Source organism: Artemia franciscana, unplaced genomic scaffold (genome assembly GCF_032884065.1).
Source record: "Artemia franciscana unplaced genomic scaffold, ASM3288406v1 PGA_scaffold_1179, whole genome shotgun sequence".
NCBI lineage: Eukaryota > Metazoa > Arthropoda > Branchiopoda > Anostraca > Artemiidae > Artemia > Artemia franciscana.
The window spans coordinates 326,176-353,836 of record NW_027062617.1 but is presented as its reverse complement, the minus strand read 5'-3'; the positions used below and the strand labels follow the sequence as shown (position 1 = coordinate 353,836).

Here is a 27,661-nt window from a genome sequence, read left to right as displayed (position 1 = left end):
TCATACTAAAATGTTTATTACAGAGACAATTTTAATTTAGAAATAATAAAGAAAGTTCAGGCGTTATAAATATCAATCAATCATTAGACTGATTTTATTAAAAATTTCTAAACATAGGAGCTAGACCCTCTGATAAGTAGCAATTACTTTGGAGCCAGTATCCCCAGTCTCAGCAGTGTTTGCTTATTCTCCAGTCATCATCTCCATAAATTCTGGAAGAAAACAAAGTCTTTTAAAAAGTAGGATAAGCATAAAGGTAATACACAAGTTGGGAATCATTCTAGTTCTCTCGAATATCACAAACATGAACAGTTTTGATTAAAAACACGTTTGATTAAAAACTGATGAATTAAATTTGACACAGTTTATTCAGTGAATATTGATAAGAACGAATAGCTTTAACTCTATTCATTATAAAATTGGAAGTGATGCATTAAATTTGACGTGGTTTATTCAGTAAAATTGTCCAGGGACGAATAGCTTTAATTCAGTTGATTATAAGGTTTTGATTGATGAATCAAATTTGATGTGGCTTATTCAGTGAATTTTTTCAAGGGCGAATAGTTTTAACTCTGTTGATTACAAAGTTTAAGCAGATAAATTAAATTTGACACTGTTTATTCAGTGGATTTTCCCAGGGATTAATAGCTTTAACTATGTTTAATATGAAGTTTGAACTGATGACTTTAAGTTAACATGGTTTATTCAGTAAATTTGCACAAGGAAGAATAGCTTTAACTCGGTTGACTTATAAAGTTTGAACGTATGAATTAAACTTGACGTGGTTTATTCAGTGAATTTTTCCAAGGACGGATAGCTTCAAACCAATTGATTGTAAGGTTTGAAATGATGAATTAAATTTGAAGCAATTTATTAAGTGAATTATCCCAAGGACGAATAGCTTTAAGTCTGGCTATTGTAAATGTTTGAACCGATGAATTAAATTTTATGCGGTTCATTCAGTAAATTTTCCCAAGGCCGAATAGCTTTAATTCTGTTGATTATAAAGTTTGAACTGATAAAATTAAATTTGACGTTGTTTATTCAGTGAAATATCCCAAAGACGAATAGCTTTAAATCTGTTAATTATAAGGTATGAATTGATTAATTACGTGTGACAGGGTTTATTCTGTGAATTTTCCATAGGACGAATAGCTTCACCTGTGTTGATTCTAAAGTTTGATCTAAAGTTCGATCCAAAAGCCTCCACTCCAAACCATGGTTTCAGGATGTAGCTATAAGCTTTGGACACGACGAGTCTTTTATCGCAATAAGGAAGAAAGAAAAAAAATCATGAATTTTTAAGCTCCTGGTGAATCCTACTATACGTTAAATTTCAACCTAAGAATTTAAAGATGTTTATATTTAGGCAAGCCGAGAAATCGGGCCTGGGCGAAAGCCAAAATTTGGAATCTCAATCTGGGAACTGAATTTAGGCACATGGTCAACAGGCTTCTATACTTCTGCCAGATTTAACACAAGAATATTCAATTTGTTCTGGATAGGAAATAACTTATTTTGATTTTTTTTTTTTTTTACTCTGAATGAGGCTGACTTATGACAATATAAAGCTAGAATTATAGTAAAAAAAGAGAATTAACTGAAATTTTTTTGTAAAATCGCTCTCGAATAACAATGTAACTTTTGGGTTGAGTTCAGAAAAACCCAATTTGTTCTGGATAGGAAATAACTTATTTTGATTTTTTTTTTACTCTGAATGAGGCTGACTTATGACAATATAAAGCTAGAATTATAGTAAAAAAAAAGAGAACTAGCTGAAAATTTTTTGTAAAATCGCTCTCGAATAACAATTTAACCTTTGGGTTGAGTTCAGAAAAACCGAACACATTATCCAGTTCTTGACAAAAGTCCCTAAGAATATCCCTAGTGAGTAAGCAAATTCTGAAAAAAAGAGCAGTTTTGAAGATAAGCGTCAAAGTAAGAATTATAGAGAAATTAGACATTTGAGTGAAATTTGTTCGTAAAATCTTGAAATGCTGTTGAACAGCAATCTAAACTGTGAGTCGAGTAAAAAAACAACAACATAGATATTCTTAAATTTTGACCAAAGCCCCTAAGAATATCTTTTCTGAGCAAGTGAATTTTTGAAGAAAATAAAGTATTTTTGAAGATAAGCTTCAACATAAAACTGATAAATAGAATCAACTACATTAAATAGTCAGATAAAAATTCAAATCATTTAAGAATACTAGTTTCAAATCTGAAGAAAACCGTACAATTACATCGGGTAAAAAAAATACAGGAAGCCATTATTTAAGAGCACTATAAAAAGAACGTTTAAATTAGATAAGAAAACTTGCAGGAAAAATTTCGGGATAAGATACTGTCACAAAAGCCCAAAAGTTTGGTTGGGGAAAAAAGTATATAAGCCCAAAAATAGTATTTTACCCGGTACTATGGGATTATTCGAGAAAAATACTTTTTTTTATTCCTTAAGCAAACAAGTATATATATATATATATATATATATATATATATATATATATATATATATATATATATATATATATATATATATATATATATATATATATATATATATATATATATATATATATATATATATATATATATATATAGAATTTCTATCTATTCTGATAGATTTTCTATCTATCTATTTCTATCTATTATGATTCTTTTTATTATATATTCCAAGATTTTCCTCGTTCAAGACTCAGCAGAATCTTAGTTCAGTTTGAATTATCTTAATTTCCCCTCACTGTTTCAGATTCTACAAAGTCTGCAAGTTACGAGCTCTGGATAAGGTCGGGTAGTAATGTGCAGTTAATTTGTACCAATTTAGTTCAAAACATTCAGGGCGCTATCTTCTCAAAAGAGACATCGCAGTTAAGATAGGGCAATAGGAATTGCCCTAAAAAAGAAGAACATTGAAGAAGTGACTTATTCTAGTTCTCTCTTAAATATCACGAACATGAACAGTTTTGAGTTCACACACATCTTTTCGTTCCGAAGCCTACATTTCCAAACTGTGATTTCGCGATATAGCTATATGCTTCGAAAACAATGAAAATTTTATCACAATACAGAAAAAGAGACCCCTACGTTGAGGCCTACTCTACATTAAATTACAACCTGAAAATTTATGTACGCTAATAAGCAGCAATCACAGAAACTGGGTCTGGGTTAAAGCCAAACATTGTAATCTCAATCAGAGAGCTGGATAACGGCACATTGTCCTAAATCTCCTATGCTTCTGCCATATTTGACAGAGGCATATTCAATTTCTTCGGGGAAGGTAATAACTTCTTTTTTTTGTTCTGAATGAGGCTGACTTCTGAGTTTACCCTTACTTCTTAAAAGCTTGATTTCTAGTGAAATGAGATAATTAACTGGAAATTTTTGATAAAATACACAAAACGCTCTCGAATAACAATCTAACTTTGTGATCGAGTTCACAAAAACCGTACAAATTTTAAGTCTATCCACAATTGCAAACCTATGATTTTTTAAAGAAAGTTTCTCTAGACTGTTTCAGATTTTTTTTTTTTTTTTTTTTTTTTTTTTTTTTTTTTTTTTTTTTTTTTTTTTTTTTTTTTTTTTTTTTTTTTTTTTTAATTGGCACTTGCTACTATGAAAATACACACTAATTTAAATGGAAGTTTCCGGTTTTTTTTTTTTTTTTAAAGATACGCATGGCTGTTTGATACACCTTCTTAAGGTTTTTGGTGCCATCTATACTTCGGTTGTCCTTTACTGACTTTTTACCCGTATTTTTTTTTTTTCAGTTTGGCACCTGCTACTAGCAAAAACAGCCTAACTTCAAATTAAATTCCTTTTCATCAATTCCGATTTTCTTCTAATTTTTAAATATATATATATATTGCTGCGTAAGCTTCCTTAACTTAACTTTCTTACTTAACCAGATAATGCAATCACATTTCATTTTCACCGCCCTTCAAGCTTAAATTACCGCACACAACATGAATTACCAATTATTTAACTTAAACTTATAAGACTAGATTACCATCAAAGTCAACAGTTCCAGAGCCATCAGTATCGATTTCAGCGATGATACCATCCAAATCATCTGGTCCTAGTTTATCGTCCAAAGCGCCAAGGATTTCTCGCAGTGTTCCAGTTGTAATATATCCATTACCTGAAAGTACGTAAATATATAATGTGTATTAAACAGAGTTCATAGAAGATAAAAAGGAAGAACTAAGCATGACTAAAAGGGTTGATTAAGGAAAAGAAAACATGACGCAAAGATAAAAATGAAAGAAAACTAGGGTGAAGGGAACACAGCACAGTTTGGTTAAAATTGATTTGTATTGTGCACGAGTTGACTTAAGAGTCCAGAATCCACCGCCGGGAAGATCGAACGCGAGAATTTACTATAAAGTAGTGGAAGGGAAAGAGTTGACACCCAAACGCTATGAATAGCAAAGGTGACAGAATATTTCATCCTGTGGCAGCTACTAGAATAACTAAGAGAGGTTCTTGACAAACATTAATATTCCATTGACCCCCTAGATTTGGAGGGTCTATCTTCCTTGTCAAAATACTCGATCGTGTCCAATGGGTGGCTTAAAAAGCAAGGCTGTTTAGTTGATTTTGCAGCTGTTTAGTTTCATGAAACTCTTGATCTCGTATCAAATCTAGTGGTCTACCTAAATCTTTAACGAATGAGTATGAATGAGCATGTGCTGCACTGCAAGGAATAAAAATGACAGGAATACTTTGATCGCTATCATCAATACTTGTTGGCATAGTATAATTCAGCAATTACAAGTTTGTCACCGATTTTTCACTCTTACTCATCTATCTTCTTCAAGGGAATGTCCCTACAAAACAATTCCCCGAAAAGCAGCATTTTCTCAACCAGCTTTACCCTTACTACCTACATCACTAAAAAGGCATCGCTTTAGGTACAACGACCAAAGTCCTTTTAGGGCGCACATTTGTAGGCCTAATGTACACTCCATCCTCAAATACGCTTGTCCTGACAGAATCTCATTAGCATAAAGAACCTTAAATTTAACGCAGATCCTGGAGTCAATCCAAAACGGACAACCACAATCATCCTAAGTAATAGAGACAGTTTCTACCCCGATGCCTTTGCATCCCCGAACTCTAATGTCTGGAACTCCGGCTTGAAGACCTTATGCTGAGGTTAATCAGAATACTACTGTCTAGCCCTTCTCACCGTCCGATTTTTATAAAATGAATCACAGACAAGCTGCTTTACAAGACAGAATCTAAGACTAGTGACTGTGGGGGCTTTAACAAAGCGCTACCAGAACTCTTCCGTGCCACACCCATTTTCGCATCATTGCATAACAGTGTTGAATAGCACATATTTTAGTAAAATACTAAGTTAACCACTGAGCTATGATTTTCTTTGCCAGTAAAGATTGATCTTTCTCTTAACTGTACATAAGCTATGATCACTTAACCAAGAGCAAGACCAGGAAAATTTTCCATGGGGAGAAATCATCATTTCTATTTAATAGATTCTTGTTTTATCAGATGTTCAGCAGACCATGATTTTCTCTTTACTTTCTTTTTTTCTTTTTTTTGCTCTCCTTCACTGTTGGTTATAGAGACATAGTCGATTCTACAATTGAACAACTCACGTATTTCTCTTTAAAGCAATTTTTTTTTCAATTCTCGTAGAGAGAAAAATAACGGACCATAAACCAGAAAAAAATGATACATCCCTTCCCTATGGCCACGGCCCCCTATTAGGGCCTTGAATTTAATTAGGGCCAAATTTGAGTTTTAGATTCATTTTTGACGCGAATTCGAATAGCTCAATAATCAAGTTCATTTTACATTTTAGAACCCGTAAGCAAAATATTAACTTCAGTTGACCATTGAGAACTTTATTTTTATTATTTTTTTTTTATAATTTCAAGGACCCGTTGGAGTCAGCTGTAATGTACCTTGAGCAATTCTTACTATATATTGAACGATTTCTGTTCACATGAGTATCAGCCAAATGAACACAAACCTGACAAGAATATAAGCTAAATCACACACCCTCCCCCATTCCCTACCGCTACAATCCCACATTATGGTCATTTGTCAAAAAGTAATCATTTATAAAACGTTCTTCAAAGGGAAGACCCTTTGAAGAGTTTACGATTACCATTTTTACCATACATAATTACCATACTTTACCATTCATATTGAAATTTTTTTAAGTTTTGATTGTACAGCTTCAAATTTAGCGTCATATCAAATTTGAATCAGCAATAGAGACAGAGAGAGAAAGAGGGAGAGATAGAGAGAGAGATAGAGAGAGAGAGAGAGAAGAGAGGGAGAGAGAGAGAGAGAGATACATAAGGTTTACTTTCGAATAACTATCATGAAAAGCCCAGATGTATTGAATTTGTACTTCAGAGTCAGTAAAAACTAAAAGAAAAGTTGAGTTTACCTTTGAAGAGTTTACGATTACCATTATTACCATACATAATTACCACACTTGACCATTCATATTGAAAGTTTCTTTAAGTTTTGATTGTACAGCTTCAAATTTAGCGTCATATCAAATTTGAATCAGCCATCGAGAGAGAGAAAGAGAGAGAGAGAGGAGAGAGAGAGAGAGAGAGAGAGAGGAGAGAGAGAGAGAGAGAGAGGAGAGAGAGAGAGAGAGAGAGAGAGAGAGAGAGAGAGAGAGAGAGAGAGAGGGAGAGAGAGAGAGAGAGAGAGAGAGAGAGATAAAATTACCCATCCTTCCCCCAGTGTCCCTAAGTCCCATTACGAACTACGGTCTAAGGCATGGCTGCCACTCCCTTGGATTTTCCCAATTTCTCTGGAAGAATATCTACCAAATCTTTTGCCTGTTTTTGGAACGCCCATGCTTCTGAACCGTATTTGACCACTGTCGTCACTATCATCACATCACATTTCTGAGCTACAAACTTTGGAAAAAGTATGTGCATGGTTATAACAAACAGACACACTTAACTGAGTTGAGGTTAAGGACACACTTAAGGTTTATTTAAGGCATAACCTTAAAATTACCTAAAGTGTTGTTTTATTATTGCGATTTCGCACGAGTATGTTGTCTTGCTGCTGTTTTCTTTTTCTGGTTTTTCAAAGTCAAATCTTACGGCATTGTCAAACTCCCATTAGTAGCACTGGTATTTTCTGACAAAGACAATTCTAAAGGAAAACTGACCTTCTTTATCGTACAAACGGAAAGCTTCTTTAAGTTCCTTAAGCATGGCTTCTGCATCTTCATCTTCAAGAAAATGGGTAACTATATCAGCAAATTGGTCATAATTCACTTTTCCAGTACCTGGACAAAAACAAATAAATTAACTAAAAAAATCGCTCTTCGGTCGTTCCCTTATAAGACATAATAGAAATTTAATGAAACAAGACATCAAAGTCCACACGAAAACCTTAAGATCAGCAAAAAAAAAGAAGAAAAACACTAAACAAAAAATACATCAAAAATAAATTTCAAAGAAAAACACGATTAAAATTTGTTCTAGCTCCTAATGTGCTAATTGGTATAAAAGTTAAACCGATTAAATAAGTTTGTATTCGGGTTATTGTTACTTTGTTAATTATTCTGTCCGTTTATTCTCATTTTTTTTTCTTTTTTTTCGGGTTAAAAAAGTTAAATATGGGTTTGGATTAAAAAAAAAAACACCCTTAACATAGTTCCTTGTACATTGATGTAAGTTTGGACCCTTAGATAGTACATACACAGTGTGGTGTCCTCTTTTCTCAAATTTCCATCCCAAACCACCATCCCTTCCTTAACTCGCTCCTCTTGAAGTATGAAACAAAAATGCAATAAATAATATTAATATCACAAATATTATATGTATAATGATAAAATAGATAAATAGTCAAACATATTTAATGCTTTACATACTTTTTAGCTCTCTTTTTAAAGGAGCTGAGAGACCAACTTGGTTTCAGCTCTTTCAGAAGGGCATTCTGCTCCTTAGCACAGGCAATTCTGGGAGGAAATTCTGGCCTAGCTGACGACGTCGAAGGGGGGTAATGTAAATTTCAGGTGAAGATCATGTATTTAAACTATGGACTTGTGAAGAAAATGTAAATAAATCCTTAAATGGGGGCGAGAGTTTTCCTGAAAAATGATCGAAACAAAACACAGTGCAAGATACCTTCACTGCGTTTTTGTTGAAGGTAAATAGGTGTTCTGTCTACCTTCCGTAACAGGTGTTCTGTTACATTACGGTGGAATCGTAAAAACAAACTACGCTTTAATCATTACCTTCCAGCATCCATCTACAACGCCAAAGCCCTTTCATATCTGCTTTATATTGCTTCTTTCTGGAAGTTTTTTACAGTTACAGATAAAAAGCACCCACAATCAATCTTCTTTTGATTTGCTAAATATCTTTTACGTTTGCCTCCTCTTATAATCCATTTGCCCTCCCAAATTATCCATTTATATCCGTTTAAAAAGGAATTTTCGTTATCCTTAGTTTTCAATTTGTTCACACTATTTTGTTCGTATTAATGAGTATTAAAGAGGTTATTGATCATGTATTTGAAGTTTCAAGGTGTATTTGTGTCCTTTTTTCTTTTTTTTTTTCTTTAGTGATAACTCCGTCTACTGTTTTTTTTTTTTTTTTTTTTTTTTTTTTTTTTTAATGGGCAATAAATGAATCAGAATACTGATAATGATAGTCTTAATTTTAGTTTAATTGCAACGAATCACGCTTAGGGATTAAACAAGAACTTGCAGATCTTTAATGACATTTTGAAATTTTCATAGTCACTGATGCTGTGTCGAGACATTGAGATAAAATGCTTTAAAATTACAACTCCTATCAGACATATAAGACTTCCATGTCTTAGTTCGAATAATTGGTCTCAAACAAGGGCTAAAACTATGACACATTATTTAAATGTTTTCAGTTAGACATCCAATTAGATATTCTTATTCATAGATTTATTTAAACGTTGCTGTCCATTTCCTTTATTCAAGCGAAGCTGACCAAGTGACGTCAAAACATCACTTGCCTAGCTTCACCTGTAAAATATAAATCTAATGCAACGTCAATCAAGAGATTAGTTTTAAAATCAGTGAGTTATTCGGTCATTATCCGGTAAGATAATATATCCGACCGGAGCTATCGTAAAAATTTCGGTTTCAGGGTTATTTCCCCTAAGGGTTTAACATCAAGTCCAATCTAGCCTAGCAGGAAATACTCAGTAGGCTTGAAGCCCACCTAAAGGATAGCAGTCCAATCTCTTCTATGCAGGTGAATGCTGAAAACTATACGTTAAATCGGGAAACGAGTCCCAGCCTTTGAAAACATGGTCCCTAGAAGAATACTAAACACATCGTGGCAGGAAAAGGTCTCAAGACAGAAGTTCACCATCAAAATGGTCAATCATTAGTTACTGATGTTCAAAAATGTTGGGGATGGACGTTCCTTGGCCACACACTTCGTATCCTAGATAGTTGACTCTAATTTAGAGTTTATAAGTGGTGCCCTATAAGGAGACGCGAAAAAACTTGACCAAGACACTTTACGAAGGCAGTATGAAAGAGAATTGAATTGAGGGGATGTCTCTTCAACCACAAAGGGAGAAAGTCAGGGTTTTAGCTCAGGTACTTGATGCATGGCGAGGCTTCGTGGACGCCCTATGTGCCGATCCTGGCTATGGAAGGTCTAGGGTAAAGAATTATTCGGTGTTGCGGAGTTTATAAAAAGATAGTTGAAGTTCCAGGGACATCAAAATCAAAGGATTTTCACCATCTGGACCCCTTTTACGTCTATTCATGTTTAAAATCCTTTATTTTCTAAGATTTTTTGTTGTTGTTGCTGTTTAAGGATTATGAAGATTTTATTGAGATATTCCATTTTTGTCAGTGTCAAAACGAACTTTTTCGTCAAAATGGTAAAATTCTAGAGGACCTACTTTTTGCTATCCTGGAAAGTGGTTAGGAAAAATAAGACTTTCATTAATGAATCCAGGGCCAGAAACACTCTCTGGAAAGGTATTGCCAAGCTTCTATGTTCACCCTCTTTTGATCTCTATTTCTTAAAACTGTACCTACTTGATACGTTTCTTTTGTCCATTGGAATTTTGACAAAACAAAATTCTCAGTTTCTTTTCAGAAACTGAAAAGTTTTCATTTTCAGTTTCTTTTTTGTCTGGTTTTGTTTTTGAAAATGTAATTCCCGTGGTCTTTCCAACGAAATTTTAAACGAAAAAGAGTGAAACATTTTCAAGTTTTGAAGTGGTGTCTTACTTGATATACAGAAACTTTAAGGCAAAGATTCTCTTTCTGAAACTGGTTAATTTAGTAACAAATACATACCTTTTTCATCCGTCTGTTCAATAATTGCTTGAAGTTCAATTTCATCGAAGTTCTGTCCGAGAGTATTTAAGATGGTAGAAATCTTGTTGGCATCGATAAAACCCTGTTTTCCTTGGTCAAACATCTGGAATGTCTTGCGGAGCACTAGATATTAAAACTGTATTATTATCTATACTCACATAGGAACAATTTATATTAGCCCTTCCTCTCTCACATTTTTACAAAACCTTGAGGTAAGTTAGGCATATAATGGAAATTCTTTCACTCCCATTTTTAGGGTGCTCAATTGGGAGTAAGCCCTCTGTAGTAGGGTGATGCCACGTATTGATTGCAATTAAATTAAAAAATTGAATATCTACTTCAGTTTCAAGCCAATCGGGGAACGTAAAATTTTATGCACATAGTACATAAAATTATTTAAAATATGTCAGACTAGATGTACGAATACTGTTTTTTGTTCAAGTCACGGGGAGTCTTCCTTATGGCCTACGAAGTATTTAGTCCTTTAAAAACGCAGCCATTAAATAAAGGCAGAACCTTCTGAAACATGATAATTCCTTGGGTTAGCAAGTTTAATAACCTCTGACGTCTTACGTTACATTAAACGTTAAGTATAAGTAATTGAACTTGTCAGATAAGTAATTTTGGTACGCTGAAACGCACTGTATGCTAATCAGCAGCGAAGCTTGTTTGGATTGGGTCCTTTTCCGCTGCTTTAAGCTCCTCTACTCGGCCTTTGCGTTATCTGCCTTAAAGACTGACTGGAGGTGTTTTAGGTCTATATATAAAGGGGAACTATTAGGAGAATTCTTTTCAGATTAAATAAAAAAAAACAAGTTTTTTTAACTGAAAGTAAGGAGCGACATTAAAACTTAAAACGAACAGAAATTACTTCGTATATGAAAGAGGCTGCTTCCTCATGAACGCCCCGCTCTTTACGCTAAAGTTTGACTCTTTCTCTCAATTCTTCTTTTTAAAACAGTAAAAAACTTTAGCGTAAAGAGCGGGACATTGATGAGGAAGCAGCCTCTTTCATATACGAAGTAATTTCTTTTCGTTTTAAGTTTTAATGTCGCTCCTTACTTTCAGTTAAAAAAACTTGTTTTTTTGAATCGAACGTTTTTGAATCAATGCATGTTTTGATTTTGGCTCTCCGCGGAGGAATAATTAAAACAAAATTTGCATTTTTTTTTTTGGCTAAATGATTTTCTCATAATTTTGAGAAAAAAAGAGCGGGGGAAGAAGCCTAGTTGCACTCCGATTTTTTGGTTAATTAAAAAGGCAACTAGAACTTTTAATTTTTTACGAATCTTTTTATTAGTAAAAGATTTAAGTAACTTATAAATTAGCTTACGTAAAGAACTTTTGTATTCTCATATTTTTATTGCATATATGAGGGAGTTCGCCCCCTCGTCAGTACCTCGCTCTTTACATTAAAGCTTAAATTTTGTCCCAATTCATTAAGAATGACCCCTGAATCACAAAAGCCGTAGAATAAATAGTTGAAGTTACTAAAAATATTTTAGCGTAAAGAGCGAGATATTAGGAGGAGGTGAGCCCCTCATATGGGTAATTTCTGTTTGTTTTAAGTTTTAATGCTGTTCCTTACTTCCAGCTGAAAAAACTTTTTCATATTTATTTTTTCATTGTTTTTTTAAATAATGCTAGTAAATCCTGCGCTCCCTTCATGGAAATTTTCTTCCCCCATGACAATTATCGATGGAAAGTTCCCCCAGCATATCCCCCTCTTCTCAACCCCTCCCCCCAACCAAAACAAATCCTCCTGAAAACGCCAGTACACTTCCCAATAACCATTACTATATGTAAGCACTGGTCAAAGTTTGTAACTTGTTGCCCCTCCCACAGGGACTGTGGGGGAGTAAGTCGTCCCCAAAGACATAGTTATAAGGTTTTTCGACTACGCTGAATAAAATGGCTATCTCAGAATTTTGATCCGTTGACATTGGTAAAATAATTAGTGTGGGAGGGGGCCTAGATGCCCTCCAATTTTTTTGGTTACTTAAAAAGGGCACTAGAACTTTTCATTTCCGTTAGAATGAGCCCTCTTGCAACATTCTAGGACAACTGGGTCGATACGATCACCCCTGGAAAAAAAAACAAATAAACACGCATCCTTGATCTGCCTTCTGGCAAAAAATACAAAATTCCACATTTTTGTAGATAGGAGCTCAAAATTTTTGCTTTAGGGTTCTCTGATATGCTGATCGCGATGGTGAGATTTTCGTTATGATTCTATGATTTTTAGGGGATGTTTCCCCACTATTTTCCAAAATAAAGCAAATTTTCTCAGAAACTCGTAACTTTTGATGACAAAGACTAAATTTGATGAAACTTATATATTTAAAATCAGCATGAAAATCCGATTCTTTTGATGTATCTCTTAGCATCAAAATTCCGTTTTTTAGAGTTTCGTTTACTATTGAGCCGGGTCGCTCCTTACTACAGTTCGTTACCACGAACTGTTTGATATATAAAGGGAAACTATTAGGAGAATTCTTTTAGGAAAGTTAGTGGAAGTTTTTGCTCAGCGTTATTGTTACAAGTTAATATTATAAATTGAAATCCCAAATAGAATATCTGTTGTGGGGTCAGTAGCCGTTGACGTGGCAGTAGCAGGCTATTCTGATTTTTGTAAATTATTTGGTGACTCTGATTTTTTTTTCGTCATCTTCTTATTTCTCCTTTCTGAAAAGATTAATTTTTGTTTTCAATGTTTCATTTTGTTTTGAATAAAAAAGATGTATCGAATTCTATTTCTCTGTCTACCTTTATTAAAAGTTGGTGCTTTGTTACTTTGCTTACACTTTCAAGTAAAAGTGTTCATTTTCTCAGTGGTGAAGGGCCCTTGGAAACTTGGGGATATTTCATATCCTTCCCCCATCTCTACGTACAAGCGCGTACATACATACATAATTAAAGCGCGTACATAAATTAAAATTTTAATTTAAATGATTTAATTTAATTTAAGAAATATTAATTTAATTTAATGAAATTTAATCTTATACCAAATCACCAGAAACTATGTATAGTTTGAAATCATATTTTGATTTGAATAAATTAATGAATGAATTAGTTAATAAATGAATTAATTTAATTTAATTTAAGAAAAATTAAATTAATTTAATGAAATTTGATTTTATATCAAATTACCAGAAACTATGTATAGTTTGAAATCATATCTATTTCATTCCTTTGATAGAATCATGTTCTGTCAATGAATTTTGTCCCTTTTGAAATGATAAAGTCCACGGAGCATGGGAATCTATTCAGAAAACTTAGAGGGTGAAGGGAATTTCTTGATATCTAAGGAGGTGTCAAATTTGTCGTTTTTTCTGTTCCTTCGATGAAAATACCAAAAGACGCATTTTTCAACAAAAATACCTCCCAAAAGTTTTCTTTAAAATTGGTGCAGGGGAATTTTGTGAAAACAAGCCCCTGCCCCCTATCCCCTACCACTCCCATTGATGACACATTCATGGATATAAAGTTTCGCCATATATCATAATAGCTTCCTTCTCTTTCAGCTGCCAAAAGTCTTAGCAAAAACACGCAAATCAGTTCCGGATAAGATTTTACTGTGATAAGATCCAAAATACCTTCAGTGAAACTTTAATAGCTTTCAAATTTTTTTAATATTATCGCTTAAATTTTTACTAAAGTCCCCTTTAACCTCCTCCCCTAGATAGAGGCTCTACAAATTATGGAATATTTTCATAAAACAAAACATTCTTTGGTCTCTGTAAATTGCTTTATCCAACTTTAACCATTGAGTAGAGGTAGCAACAGAAACTTTTTTCCATAGCGGGATCCATACTTTTTTCCATAGCGGGATTTGCTAAAATTGATATCCCACATAGGGGCGTCAATTCATAGAAATATATTCGGCAGGAGGGAGGGAGTAAATGAGTTTTTCAAGTTCATTTTTTTCAAAATACAGAAAAATATTTCCATGGAAATATCAAAAAAAAAAATTTTTCAAATCTAGAAAAGAGGGGAGTTAAAAATATAGAGGGGCAAATGCCCCCTCTCCAAGTGGATTGGTTCCAAGCATTGTTTCTTCTATTCTAAGTTACTAAAATTTACGTTATTTGAATTCTATGGACAATGCGCAACACTATTAGAGGCGTAGGTAGATTTTCAGCACCAGAGAGCAATGTCAGTTCAATGCTTAAGACTTCAAATGGGACTATTTTTCAAAAGAAAGTCGTCCCATCAGAAGCCACCGCCGATCAAAAGTGTAGACCTTTAGTACCCCCCCCCCTTCCACAGCAGCCTCACAGAAGCCCGTCCTCCTCCTTATCCAAAGGCCATAAGTTTGGTGCGTTACTTTGTAATCATGAGAATCGTTTCCATAGGGACTAAATACCAAATGAATCAGCCAATTAAAAGAACGATTTCCTTACACTTTTGACTAAAACAGTTTTCTCGCAACTGCATTTGTTTTCAATTTTACCATAAAATTCCAAACCACTTTAATTCTTTTATTCTAGGGTTTGTAGAATAAAATTTTCTGTATGGCGAAGTAAGTTTTTTTAGTGGGAGTTTTTGCATTGTAGGTAGGATCTTAGGTTCCCTGCAAACACCATGAGTTGTAGACATGACTGTGTCCACGATACAAAAGCCCAAGAGACATAAAAGACCATAGTGTTGTTCGAAACGTTAGGTTTTCGTTTTCACATATGCGGCCATCTGTGAAGGCGAACTCAGTCTTCTAATTCTGGCTTTCCATATCTTTACCACACAATTCAAAGGGAAAGTTTTGAAGTGATAAATAGCTAGGATGAAGTATTTTAGCTTGTGACTTTATAAATAATGAAATAGTTCAAACTTGCCAAGAATCTGACAAAATCTAAACAGTTGCATCACGATCTATTAAAAGCACAGATAAAAAAAGAAAAGAAAATGTCTAATCTATGCGGAGAATTAGTTGAGAAATGCATTTCATTTTATAGAAAATGTAAAGTAGAAAAATGTGTGCTTTGCACGATTGAAAGATGTAGAATGATGGTAGGTTGACAGTGAATCCTTTGCTGAAAGAGAGACCTCCGCCCTTTGGCGATAAAACTTTAAAAAGGGATTGACAGTGTTACACTATACGTCATAAAAGGGTACAGCATTATGCCACCGCCTCTGCGTCTTGAGTCACGGGGACTGCGATCCAGTCCTGTCCCAAATATGATCAGAGCTACGACCCTGATGACAAATAACATGGTAAGAAATTCCTTCTCCTCCCCTTCTCTTGCCAAATTCAGATTAAGCCTAGCCACCAACAGACTTAACTGAGTCATTAGCTTTGATTGGGTACCTATGATACCTTCTGATAAGTGTACTGAGGACAAAAATTAAGGAACCCTTTTCAGCTGATTTTCAAGGAAGCCAGACTGGGCAACAATTTTTACTACAGTTGCTTCAGACCAAACAACGCTTTCTGAAAGAGCTGTAGTGGCAAAAAGTCAGGAAACTCTGCCTCCTCTCTCGACAGAGGTAGAACATGACAATGACCCTAAAAAGCCATGTATATTATGCACACTGTTGGTCTGTTGCCTCCCATTACTTTTAGTTAGGATTAAACAGCTCGTTTTGGCAGAAAAGAGATAAGGTTGTATTGAGTAAAATACAGCTCTTACAAGCCCCTCTGGGTCGCTTTTCACATTTTTGGGTCAAATCACAAAGACACAGTTGTCTATATACGAGTATATTTATCTTGTTTCTCTGTGATAAAAAAAAAAAAAAAAAAAAAAAAAAAAAAAAAAAAAAAAAAAAAAAAAAAAAACATAGATAGGACAACCTTAAGATATAAAACAAAAATTCATACGAAATAAAAATAGGAAAAAATCTATAGATTTGAGTAACTAATCCAAAATGATAAAAAGGAGTCATCATATAAAGCAAAAAATAGAACAAAATAAATGAATGAAACAAGTATCCTGGGAAACAAAATAAAACAGTAAAACAATGGCAATGGTATGTTAGATTTTCTGCTATGTAGGGGACAAATGTTTATGAATACCCTGAGGAAACGCGACGAATGAGGGCTAAGATAGATAAAATCTTAGAAACAATACGTGATGAACAAGTTGTTGGGGTAGAGTGTCTTCTGGTGGAAAATATTGTCGGTATGATGACGCTCGAGATGACAAGAATTTTCTAGACCCCCTTCTATAATTTGAATCAGGTCAAGCCCTTAATAGGGTACAAGTAGAGCACTAGTTTTTCACTTTCCATGAAAAAATGTTATATTTCTTTCTTCCCAAAGAGTTACGGTTGGGTCGTTAGCTTTTACTTCAAATAAGATTGATGGGGACCCAACAGCCCACCTTAGAATATTTAACGGTTATAAGAATTCAGGGATCTCCCACCCCTAGATAGGAATTACTGGGTATGGACCCTCAAAAGCCACAAATATGACAGCTCCACCTTCTATTCGTCAGCTTTGGTTGAGGTCCAACAGTCCCTTTTGATGGATTCTATGATTGCAAAGAATAGAGGAACCAGCCCCCCTCCTCCCTAAAACAGAGGTTATCTTGGGTTTGGATCCCCAAAAAGTACATCTTTGACACTTGGTTTCACTTTAAACAAAGGTTGGCTGCAAGTCAGCAGCCTGATAGATGTTCTGAAAAAAGAAGTTGGACCCCCCTACCTCCTTCCTAGAAAGATTGGATCGGCTGGAGATCCGAAAAAGACACAATAGGAAATAAGATCTTGGTTCCCACTAATTTGGGTTTAAAACATAAGTCCTTTTGGTGGGTGGCATGATTTTAAAAGTTTAGGGACCCCTCCACCCGCAGAGGTTGGACTCTTTTAAAACGCTTAAAAGGCATAACAAGAGCCCTAGCTGTAAATTTTTATCAAGTTAGGCTGAGACCTAAAGACCGACGGGTTAAAGACAAATTTCAATAGAAAAAAACCTCCCTACTTATGAGCGTGGTCACGTCCGAATCGGCTAGTTTATTTCAGAGCCTTTCAGAAATTTCACTGAAAATTAAAAAAATTGAAAAGGTAAGGAGAGGACTTGGTAATTTGATATTAAATTTCCGAAAATTATTGCCTTGATATCAAAAACAGATTCAAAATGTCGACTCCAGGTTCTTAAAGATACTGCGTGGCCTATTCGATTTATGTCCGACGTTCCTAGAAAGTTTATTTTTGGAGTTAAGGCAGTTTCCTTTTTTAATTCATGCTATTTAGCATGCTAGAAACAAAAATGTCTTAATTTTTTCAGGAAAATTACCTGAAATGGTGCTGAGTTGGGGGGAATTTTTCTCCGTTTCAAGATTTTAGCATTATTAAGAGGTGCTATCCTTAATTTTTTTTTACATTCCCAAACTACAGATCACTAAAAAAATAGATAAGAAAATAGATGAAAAAACGAAAAAAGCAGTAATGTTGCTTCAAGCCACAATTATACCAAGAACCATATTAATATAACTAATTATACTACGTATAAAAAAATGATCATAATAGCTATATTAGTAGCAACACCATAAACATAATGACAACAAGAGAATACTTACTCGCGGTCTTCTCATCGTCCTCCTGAAAAATGAAAGAAAGGAAACATTAGCACAATAAAGCACAATGTAAACAAGAGAACAATACTACTAGTACCAGCGTATGGGGAACTTTTGATTGCGGAAAAGTGGTGTTGCTGTCGAAAAGAAAATTCATCAACGACATCTAGAATTTGAGAAACTTGTTGACCCATAACTTCTGCATAATTATCTCTTCGGGTACTTTGAAAAGCAGGGAAGGGTAAAGAAAGTAAAATTCTATCCCTAATAGACCTAACAGCTTCAAACTGTCTAACCCACTTAGCCTGTCAAGATTTTCTGAAACTAATCTGAGCCTACTACGTGTAGACTTCATTTTGACCTAAATAATCCTTGAAAAAATGCAGATTAATTACCACTCATAGTGGAATTTCAGCTTTAACCTGTTGCATTGTAGATTAATGAATAATTCATGTGCTCACACTTTTTTTCACTCTTTTCATGGCGGCGCGAAGCGCTATACCGTAAGTGGAGCCTGTACTTTTTAACCCCTATTTTCGTATGTTATTAAATAAAAAAAAGGTTTTTCTAACTGAAAGTAAGGAGCGACATTATAAGCGACGAACAGAAATTACTTCGTATATGAAAGGGGCTGCTTCCTCATCAACGTCCCGCTCTTTACACTAAAGTTTGACTCTTTCTCTCAGCTCTACTTTTTAAAACAGTAAAAAACTTTAGCGTAAAGAGCGGGGCGTTGATGAGGAAGCAGCCCGTTTCATATACGAAGTAATTTCGCTTTGTTTTGAGTTTTGATGTCGCTTCTTACTTTCAGTTACTTTCCGCTTTTGAATCAATGCATGTTTTGATTTTGGCTCTCCGCAGATTAATAGTTAAAACGAAATTTGCATATTTTTTTTTTTTGGCTAAATGGCTTTCTCATAGTTTAGATCGAATGATTTTGAGAAAAAAAGGAGCAGGGGAGGAGGCCTAGTTGCCCTCCGATTTTTTGGTTGCTTAAAAAGGCAACTAGAACTTTTAATTTTTTACGAATGTTTTTATTACTTAAAGATATACGTAACTTACAAATTAGCTTACGTAACGAACTTTTGTATTCTCATATTTTTGTTACGAATATGAGGGGTTCACCCCCTCGTCAGTACCTCACTCTTTACACTTAAGACTAAATTTTGTCCCAATTTCTTAAGAATGACCCCTGAATCACAAAAGGCCATAGAATAAATAGTTGAAATTACTAAAAATACTTTTGCGTAAAGAGCCAGGCATTAGGAGGAGGTGAGCCCCTTATATGCATAATAATTTCTGTTCGTTTTGAGTTTTAATGCTGCTCCTTACTTCCAGTTGAAAAAAACTTTTTCATATTTATTTTTTCATTGTTTTTTTTTATTTAAATAATGCTAGAAAATCCTGCGCTCTCTTCATGGAAATTTTCTTACCCCGTGATAAATTCCTCGATGGAAAGTTCCCCAAACATATCCCCCTCTTCTCGACCCCTACCTCCAACCGAAAAATCCCCCTGAAAACGTCTGTACACTTCCCAATAACCATTACTATATGTAAGCACAGGTCAAAGTTTGACCTGGTCAGAATTTTGGTCCGGTGACTTTGGGAAAATAATTAGCGTGGGAGGGGCCTAGGTGCCCTCCAATTTTATTGGTTACTTGAAAAGGGCACTAGAACTTTTCATTTCCGTTAGAATGAGCCTTCTTGCAACATTCTAGGACCACTGAGTCGATACGATCGCCCCTGGAAAAAATTACAAAAAAAAACAAAAAAAAAACGAAAAAAAAAATAACACGTATCCGTGATCTGCCTTCTGGCAAAAAATACAAAATTCCACATTTTTGTAGATAGGAGCTTGAAAATTCTATAAAGGGTTTTCTGACACGCTGAATCTGATGGTGCGATTTTCGTTAAGATTCTATGACTTTTAGGGGGTGTTTCCCCCTATTTTCTAAAATAAGACAAATTTTCTCAGGCTCGTAACTTTTGATGGGTAAGACTAAACTTGATGAAACATATATATTTAAAATCGACATTAAAATGCAATTCTTTTGATCTAGCTATTGGTATCAAAATTCCATTTTTTAGAATTTAGGTCACTATTGAGCCGAGTCGCTCCTTACAACAGTTCATTACCACGGACTGTTTGAAATGGCCGCAGACCAAAACTATCCTTCATTCTCTTCGTGCCATTAAACATCGTGGGCTCTGCTGGACGCTCTAAATCGAGCTTCGTATTGCATGCTCGATGTCATTTCGAATTATGGCTTATTTTAAGAAACAAATGTTTTGTAAATTGTTCAATTTTCGCGCTTGAAGTGGACATTAAGACATGCCGAGACCGGATTCTGGCTTGCAGATACACTTTCTTTTCAGGGCCATTCGACTCACGGTGTTTCAAACCGTGTTTCTACCAAACCTGAACTTTCTATAACAAGGTTATGAGTTTGTGCGCTTTTAAGCGCGCAAATCTGCGCTTTGACGCGTAGCCTCAAGCTGCTACTTGACTTCTAGTACTCTAAACCATGTTTTTGCCTGTTTCGGTAATACATGGGATAAGCGCTCCTAATTTGCGCTTTACGTGCTTTTTTGGCGCTCCATTGCACGCTTAAGAGCGACCCTTTACTTGTTATAATATGAAAAAAAACGTCGTTTTCTTAAAGAGTTAAAGAGGCTGCGTCCCAAAGTCGAACCTTAAAACGTACAGGAATTAGAAGAGGCAGTTGGGGGGCTGCCGCCCCCCAAACCCCCAGCTTTTAAAGACTCTTTTGTACAGGTTTTTTTTTGTGGGGGGACTTCATTGTTACTAATTACTAGTTTCGGCGCAATGGTTCTCCTGTCCTCTTGTGTTTAACATTTTTCGAAGTTATTCCATTATTCATTCATTTCAATGTTTTGTTAATTAAAAGAGGGCCTTTCCCAAGCCAAGAGCGGGGGGTTAGCAAAAAAACAAAAAACCTGTACAAAAGAGTCTTTAAAAGCTGGGGGTTTGGGGGGCGGCAGCCCCCCAACTGCCTCTTCTAATTCCTGTACGTTTTAAGGTTCGACTTTGGGACGCAGCCTCTTTAACTCTTTAAGAAAACGAAGTTTTTTTTCATATTATTTCTGTACGTTTTTCTACAATCCATAGTGGATGTAATTTAATAATTCCTGTACTCCTCGTACAGGAATTAGGAGAGGAAACCCCCTCCCGCTTTTAAATCATTGTATAAAATAGAAAAAAAATAGATAGAATGACCGAAATGTTTCTTTTGCTCATAAGAAGCTAATATTCTGTTATCTCTCAAATGATAAGCTGTCCAGGTGTTATCAAAATTTTTTTGATGTTGTGAAAAAAAACCGCCCGTAAAGGACTTGAACCCTTGACCCGAGGGTTAAAAGTCTCACGCTCTACCAAGTGAGCTAATAACTTGCACGTGTGTAAATATAACTTCTCAATAAATTTTAAAAATTTCAAATTAACATGGGCTCTTATGGAGAGAAATCCGTTAATTAATAGCTAATGCGTGGTTTCTGGAAAACAGGGAAGGAGTTATCGGATCAAGCTGAAATTTCACGGATAAGCTCCTGGGCCGTAGGGGACCTTAACTTGTGAATTTCAGCCCGATCGGACAACGTTAAAAGGGGGGGGGGGGGGTTGGAGGGTCGAAACTTTCGGGGGGTTAAGATTTTCCTATGAAACTTTCCAGGAAAATTACTCGGAGAATTCCGCATCGAATGAGTCTTCCTACACCCAGATCCGATGTCGGATGTGACCTGTAGGCGTCTAGAAAAAAAAAGTAAATGAATTTTAAGTGGCTATGCGTGGTTTCTGGAAAACAGGGAAAGAGTTATCGGATCGAGCTGAAATTTTGCGGATAAGCTCCGGAGCCCTAGGGGACCTTAACTTGTGAATTTCAGCCCGATCGGACAACGTTAAAGGGGGGCTGGGGTTGACGAGTCGAAACTTTCGGCCAGATTTTCCCTATGAAGGAAAAGTTGGAGGGGGATGAAATTTTGCAGATTTCTTAGTTGGAGCTCGGGCTACGAAATGCATCCCTCCTCATCCCTCTGCGACCACTGGAACCGAAGATCGCTTAACATTGTCGTGTGTCGCCTCTTTGTAGAGGCACGAGTGTGCCTCCTTGATATAGCCACCATTGAAATTGCCATATCTTAAAATAAATATTCAAAGGTTTGATTGATTCTGTAGAGATACTCGTAAACATGCACATTTTTAGCGCTCTGGGAGTTCGTAAGGATGCTTTAAAGCACCCACTCGACGTACTTGGCGTCACCATACGATTTCCCATGTTTTAATCTATATTTCTGGCAATTTTTGTGCTTTTTTCCAGTAGTGCACAATTCTTCTGCTTAATATATTGTTTTTCGCATCATGTGGTTTTTAATACCATGTTGGAAACTTCTCTCTCTTTCTGACAAAACGAAAAGCCGACCGTAATTCTTTCGGGTCTTCAAGTGTTTTCTCGGTGTCCTTATTTGGTAATATCTACATTTCCCACTTGTACGGTGTTTTGGAGATTTGACAGGAAAAAGTATGAACTCGAAAAAAGTATGAAAAAAGTAAGAAAGCGTAGGCTTGCTGACCACTACAATTGTTGATTTTCCCCTGATTTGTCGTCTATCAAGTGCCTACTTTTGGGAGTTGTAGAGTGTCGGAGTATTTGTCCTACGTTGAATGAGTGTTAATAGCTAATCTTGGTAATAATTGTGCGTGATTTTGTCAGTGTTCTTTTCATTTTTATGTTTCCTCTTTGTTTTGGTACTCCTCTTTGTGCGCTATTGTTATGCACAGAAGGTAACAATAAATTATTATTATTATCAAACCACCTGATCCCAGCACTATACACCTGCATCTTCTCCGCTCTGATTTATGTGGAGTTTTCAATTTAGTTCTATTACATTCCCTCTCATTAGGCTGGGATGTAACATCCTTTAAATCTTATTATCACTTTTATTCGTTTATACCCACCCTATTTGTAGTTATTTTTATGTACATGCTCCGTTTTTTCCGCCCCATTCGAGGACCTACCTGCGATTTGTATGACCACCATCATATTGAAATTAAGCACAAGTTTTGGCAACCCACCATTTTTCAAACAGTTCGTGGTAACGAACTGTAGTAAGGAGCGACCTGGCTCAATAGTAACCAAAACTCTAAAAAGAGAAATTTTGATACCAATAGCAACATCAAAAGAATCGAATTTTAATGCTGATTTTAAATATATAAGTTTCATCAAGTTTAGTCTTACCCAGCAAAAGTTGCGAGCCTGAGAAAATTTGCCTTATTTTAGAAAATAGGGGGAAACAACCCTTAAAAGTCATGGAATCTTAACGAAAATCACACCATCAGATTCAGCGTATCAGAGAACCCTATTGTAGAAGCTTCAAGCTCATATCCACAAAAATGTGGAATTTTGTATTTTTTGCCAGAAGGCAGATCACGGATGCGTGTTTATTTGTTTGTTTTTTGTTTTTTTTTTCAGGGGTGATCGTATCGACCCAGTGGTCCTAGAATCTTGCGAAAGGGCTCATTCTAACGGAAATGAAAAGTTCTAGTTCCCTTTTTAAGTGACCAAAAAAATTGGAGGGCACCTAGGCCCCCTCCCACGCTAATGATTTTCCCAAGTCACCGGATCCAAATTCTGAGATAGCCATTTTATTCAGCGTAGTTAAAAAACCTTATAACTATGTCCTTGAGGACGACTTCTTCCCCCTCAGTCCCCGTGGGAGGGGCTACAATTTACAAACTTTGACCAGTGCTTACATATAGTAATGGTTATTTGGAAGTGTACAAACGTTTTCAGGGGAATTTTTTGGTTGGGGGGGGGCTGAGAAGAGTAGAAATGCGGGGAGAACTTTTCTTGGAGGAATTTATCACGGGGAAGAAAATTTCCTTGAAGGGAGCGCAGGATTTTCTAGCATTATTTAAAAAAAAAAACAATGAAAAAATAAATATGAAAAAGTTTTTTCAACTGAAAGTAAGGAGCAGAGTTAAAACTTAGAAACAAACAGAAATTATTACCCACATGATGGGCTCACCTCCTCCCAATACCTCGATCTTTACGCTAAAGTATTTTTAGTAATTTCAACTATTTATTCTACGGCTTTTGTGATTCAGGGGTCATTCTTAAGAAATTGGGACAAAATTTAAGCTTTAGTGTAAAGAGCGAGGTACTGACGAGGGGGTGAACCCCCTCATATACTAATAAAAACATGAGAATACACAAGTTGGTTACGTAAGGTAATTTATAAGCTATGTATGTCTTTTACTAATAAAAACATTTGTAAAAAATTAAAGTTCTTGTTGCCTTTCTAAGTAACCAAAAAATCGGAGTGCAACTAGGCCTCCTTCCCCGCTCCTTTTTTCTCAAAATCAGTCAACCGAAACTATGAGAAAGGTATTTAGCCAAAAAAACATAAATATGCAAATTTCGTTTTAATTATTCATCTGCGGAGAGCCAAAATCAAACATGCATTGATCCAAAAACGTTCAGAAATCAAATAAAAAAAACGAGTTTTTTTTAACGGAAAGTAAGGAGGGACATTAAAACTTAAAACGAACAGAAATTACTTCGTATGTGAAAGGGGCTGCTTCCTCATCAACGCCCCGCTCTTTACGCTAAAGTTTTTTACTGTTTTAAAAAGTTGAGTTAAGAGAAAGATTCAAACTTTAGCGTAAAGAGCGAGGCGTTGATGAGGAAGCATCCCCTTTCACATACGAAGTAATTTCTGTTCGTTTTAAGTTTTAATGTCCCTCCTTACTTTCCGTTAAAAAAACTTGTTTTTTATTTATTTAATCATTAGTTAATTGCAACCTTTCTAAGAGAAATCGTGGTAACGAATTGTAAGAACAGAGCGGTTTGTTCTAATAGTAACCGAGATATTATAAAAGGAGTTTTGATAACACTATATACATCAAACGATTAGTTTTATGGTTACTCTAAGTATGTAAAATTGATAAAATTTGAAATAACGCACCAAAAATTTTGAACCTGACGAAACTTGTCTGATTTTCAAAAATAGAGAAAAGGAAAAAATGAGCAATCTTGGAAAAAAAAAACGCAATTAAATTCAGTATATCGGAGAGTCCTGTTGGAGAGGTTTCAGCCCCTAGTCACAAACATTAAAAATTTGGTATTTTTCGAGAAGGATGGCCACAAATCTGTGATTTCTTCCTTTTTTCAGGGCTCATCGTATCCAATCAATGGTCCTAAAATATCAGCAGAGGGCTCATTTGACCCAAGTTTAAATTTCTTGTGCCCTTTTTGAAGAGGCAAAAGAGATTGTGTCACAGAAAAAGAGTATTTTCTGCCATTTTTGGCATAAAAAGATTTACAAAGGTGACCAAAAGCTGTCGAGTGAGTCTTCTAATGCCAATCCATTTAAAACTGGTAAAAAACTATATATTGAGCCTCCTATTTTCAAATGAATGTCATAATGTCACGCGGTGGCGTAACCCATGCAAAAATAAACGGTTTCTATTAACAAATGATTTTGAGGCTTCATTTACACTAAAATGATCTGAACTTCAATTTTTTGAGAATATATATATTTTGAAAGATATATATATATATATATATATATATATATATATATATATATATATATATATATATATATATTGATATAGAAATATATTTTGACTAAGCCTGTGATATGGGTACTGCGAGGTGATAGGTGCTCTCTTATTGCAGAAGCAGATTTTCTGCGTAGCATACAAGAGTACACTTATATGCTTACCTTTACAACTTCCAGGAATTAATATAGCCTAGATTTCAAATGAGGTCCAATGAAAGTGTTTGAGAGCCTTTATTAGTTTCTGATTTACAAAATTTTAAAAATTGTTTAAAAATGTGTGTTTTTTTTTAAATCCTTTTATGGCATATATCCTATTCACATAATTAGATGTATGCTTTCAAAACCTGCAGTATAAGAATTGCAGACTGAAACCAAAATTACAGTGACAGTTGTTTTTGCCAGAATTCACTAAAAAAAAATATGTTTTGCAATGTTCTAAGCCTCTTAAATAGAGAATGAGTTGACAGAGGAGCTTGGAAACCCAGAAAATAATTTGGGTTGTAGATCTACACCTGTATATGAAACTTTTTTCGAGGGATTTCATTAACATAAAAAACTTTTTTGATAATCTCAATTTGAGGTGCGCAAAAATTCGGAAATATCAAAGGTTCCTGGGGGGACTGGCCCCAAACCTCTACCTACCGTAGGAACACTCCTGAAAGTTTCAGTCATCTAAATCACCCACTTTCCAAGATAGCAAAAATCACGTAATCAAGAATTTCATCAATCAGTTTTCTCCTAACTTATTTTATTCTCGAAATATTAAGAAGTTTCTCAGTTTTATTTCTTTTTTTTTCACGTAAGAGTTAAAAAATGAACCAATTCAGCCTTTAGTGCCTTTCTTTTCTTGTAAAAGTAATTTCTTTGAAAATACAATTGGTCTTAAGCAATATTCTAAAAAACAATTACTTGAATAATTATGAAATATTAATATAAAAAATTCTAAAAAAAAACACTTGAAAAATATTTGACAAATATTTTATTCATATTTTTTCAGGTTTAACTCTCTCGCATACTCTGCATTACGATGTATAACACCTTTTGGGTTGTCGGAACTGATCCTAGGAATCCGTGTTTATCATTTGCATAGTAAATCGTTACACTAACACTGACTTCCTTTATTTATCAAGTTAAAAAAAAATCAAGTTTATGAACTGAAAGTAAGGAGCAACATTAAACTTAAAACGAACAGAAATTATTATGTTAATGAGAGGGTTGCCCCTCCTCAATACCGCGCTCTTTACACTGAAGCTTGATTTTTTTTTCCAGTTGTTTAATAATGACTCCTACAACACGAAGTCCGTTTAATTAGAGTAATAAGCTCTTTCAAAAGTATAAAAACACTTTTATGAACTTTCTAAGTATCATGGTTGCTTTTGTGACAATGCACAAGACTCTAAAAAGAGAAAGAAATGCTTTCCATACCATTTTTTTTAAGTGTTGACTTTTCTTGCAACTCCTCAACAAGCACTGACACTCTTACTTGAGCAAATCCGGCTCACGTCCATAAACCCCAGATAAAAGTTTATACTATTTTCCAAGCTCTTTTGGCTAGTCTTCCACAGATTTTGGCATTAGTCATAATTTTCTTTTCGTATAGCCGATTTCTAAAATATATTGGCAATGGAAAGTAAGCCCTGTCAGTTTACGACACCGATAAAAAGTTCCCTTGCTCCCACACTGAGACAGCCGTGGTTTTTCTAAGCCAAGTAAAACAAAAAGTCAAAACCTAAAGTTTGGAAGACAGCGATCAGTCAAATTAGAAAATGGAATTCGCGGAGATTTATTGAAAAATCTTATCGTGTGAAATTTTAGACCTAAGAGAAATGCTTCGTAGAGCGTCACTCAGGAATTTATGTCGCGTAGGGGAAGCTATTTAGATACAAAATCCTGCAGAAAATTAAAATAAGGCCACAAGGGCAAGAGAAAATACTTTATTCTGTAATTTTACGGTAAAAATGATGTTTGGAATTAATTAGTTTACATCTATGACGTAGTTTCATAGAACAATCGTGTTATTTCTTATTCTGGGGAAACATGAGCCAGAGTAGGGAGTATTCCCCCCTCCCACGGCAAATTCTCCCCTAGAAAATTCACCTAGAATTGAGCAGCCGAAGGCAAATTAAGGCAAAAGAAAAGAATGAAGAAAAGAATGGATTGTGGAAGTTATATATATGTTCCATAATATATGGAGAATATATTGTGTAGAATCAAGATTGGTATAGGTCGTCTTAACGAACTG

The 27,661-nt window shown here is 35.0% G+C and overlaps 1 protein-coding gene across 1 annotated transcript; it reads right to left on the bottom strand.

Annotated features, from left to right (window-relative positions):
* LOC136041202 (troponin C-like) lies at positions 1–26,980 on the bottom strand. Its single transcript, XM_065725775.1, has 6 exons — positions 26,845–26,980; positions 17,842–17,863; positions 10,307–10,450; positions 7,169–7,288; positions 4,007–4,138; positions 1–212 (listed from the first exon to the last, which is right to left on the bottom strand). Exons 1-6 carry the CDS (start codon positions 26,845–26,847, stop codon positions 184–186), a joined length of 450 nt encoding a protein of 149 aa, XP_065581847.1. The 5' UTR covers positions 26,848–26,980; the 3' UTR covers positions 1–183.
* Between the last annotated feature and the right edge of the window lie 681 nt (positions 26,981–27,661).

What these genes read in the sequence shown, in the direction of transcription:
- LOC136041202 (XM_065725775.1), bottom strand. An exon ending in TGAACAGACGGATGAAAAAG is followed by an intron (nt 7,289 to 10,306) that starts GTATGTATTTGT and finishes GTTTTTGTCCAG; the next exon opens with GTACTGGAAAAGTGAATTAT. An exon ending in CCGTTTGTACGATAAAGAAG is followed by an intron (nt 4,139 to 7,168) that starts GTCAGTTTTCCT and finishes ACGTACTTTCAG; the next exon opens with GTAATGGATATATTACAACT.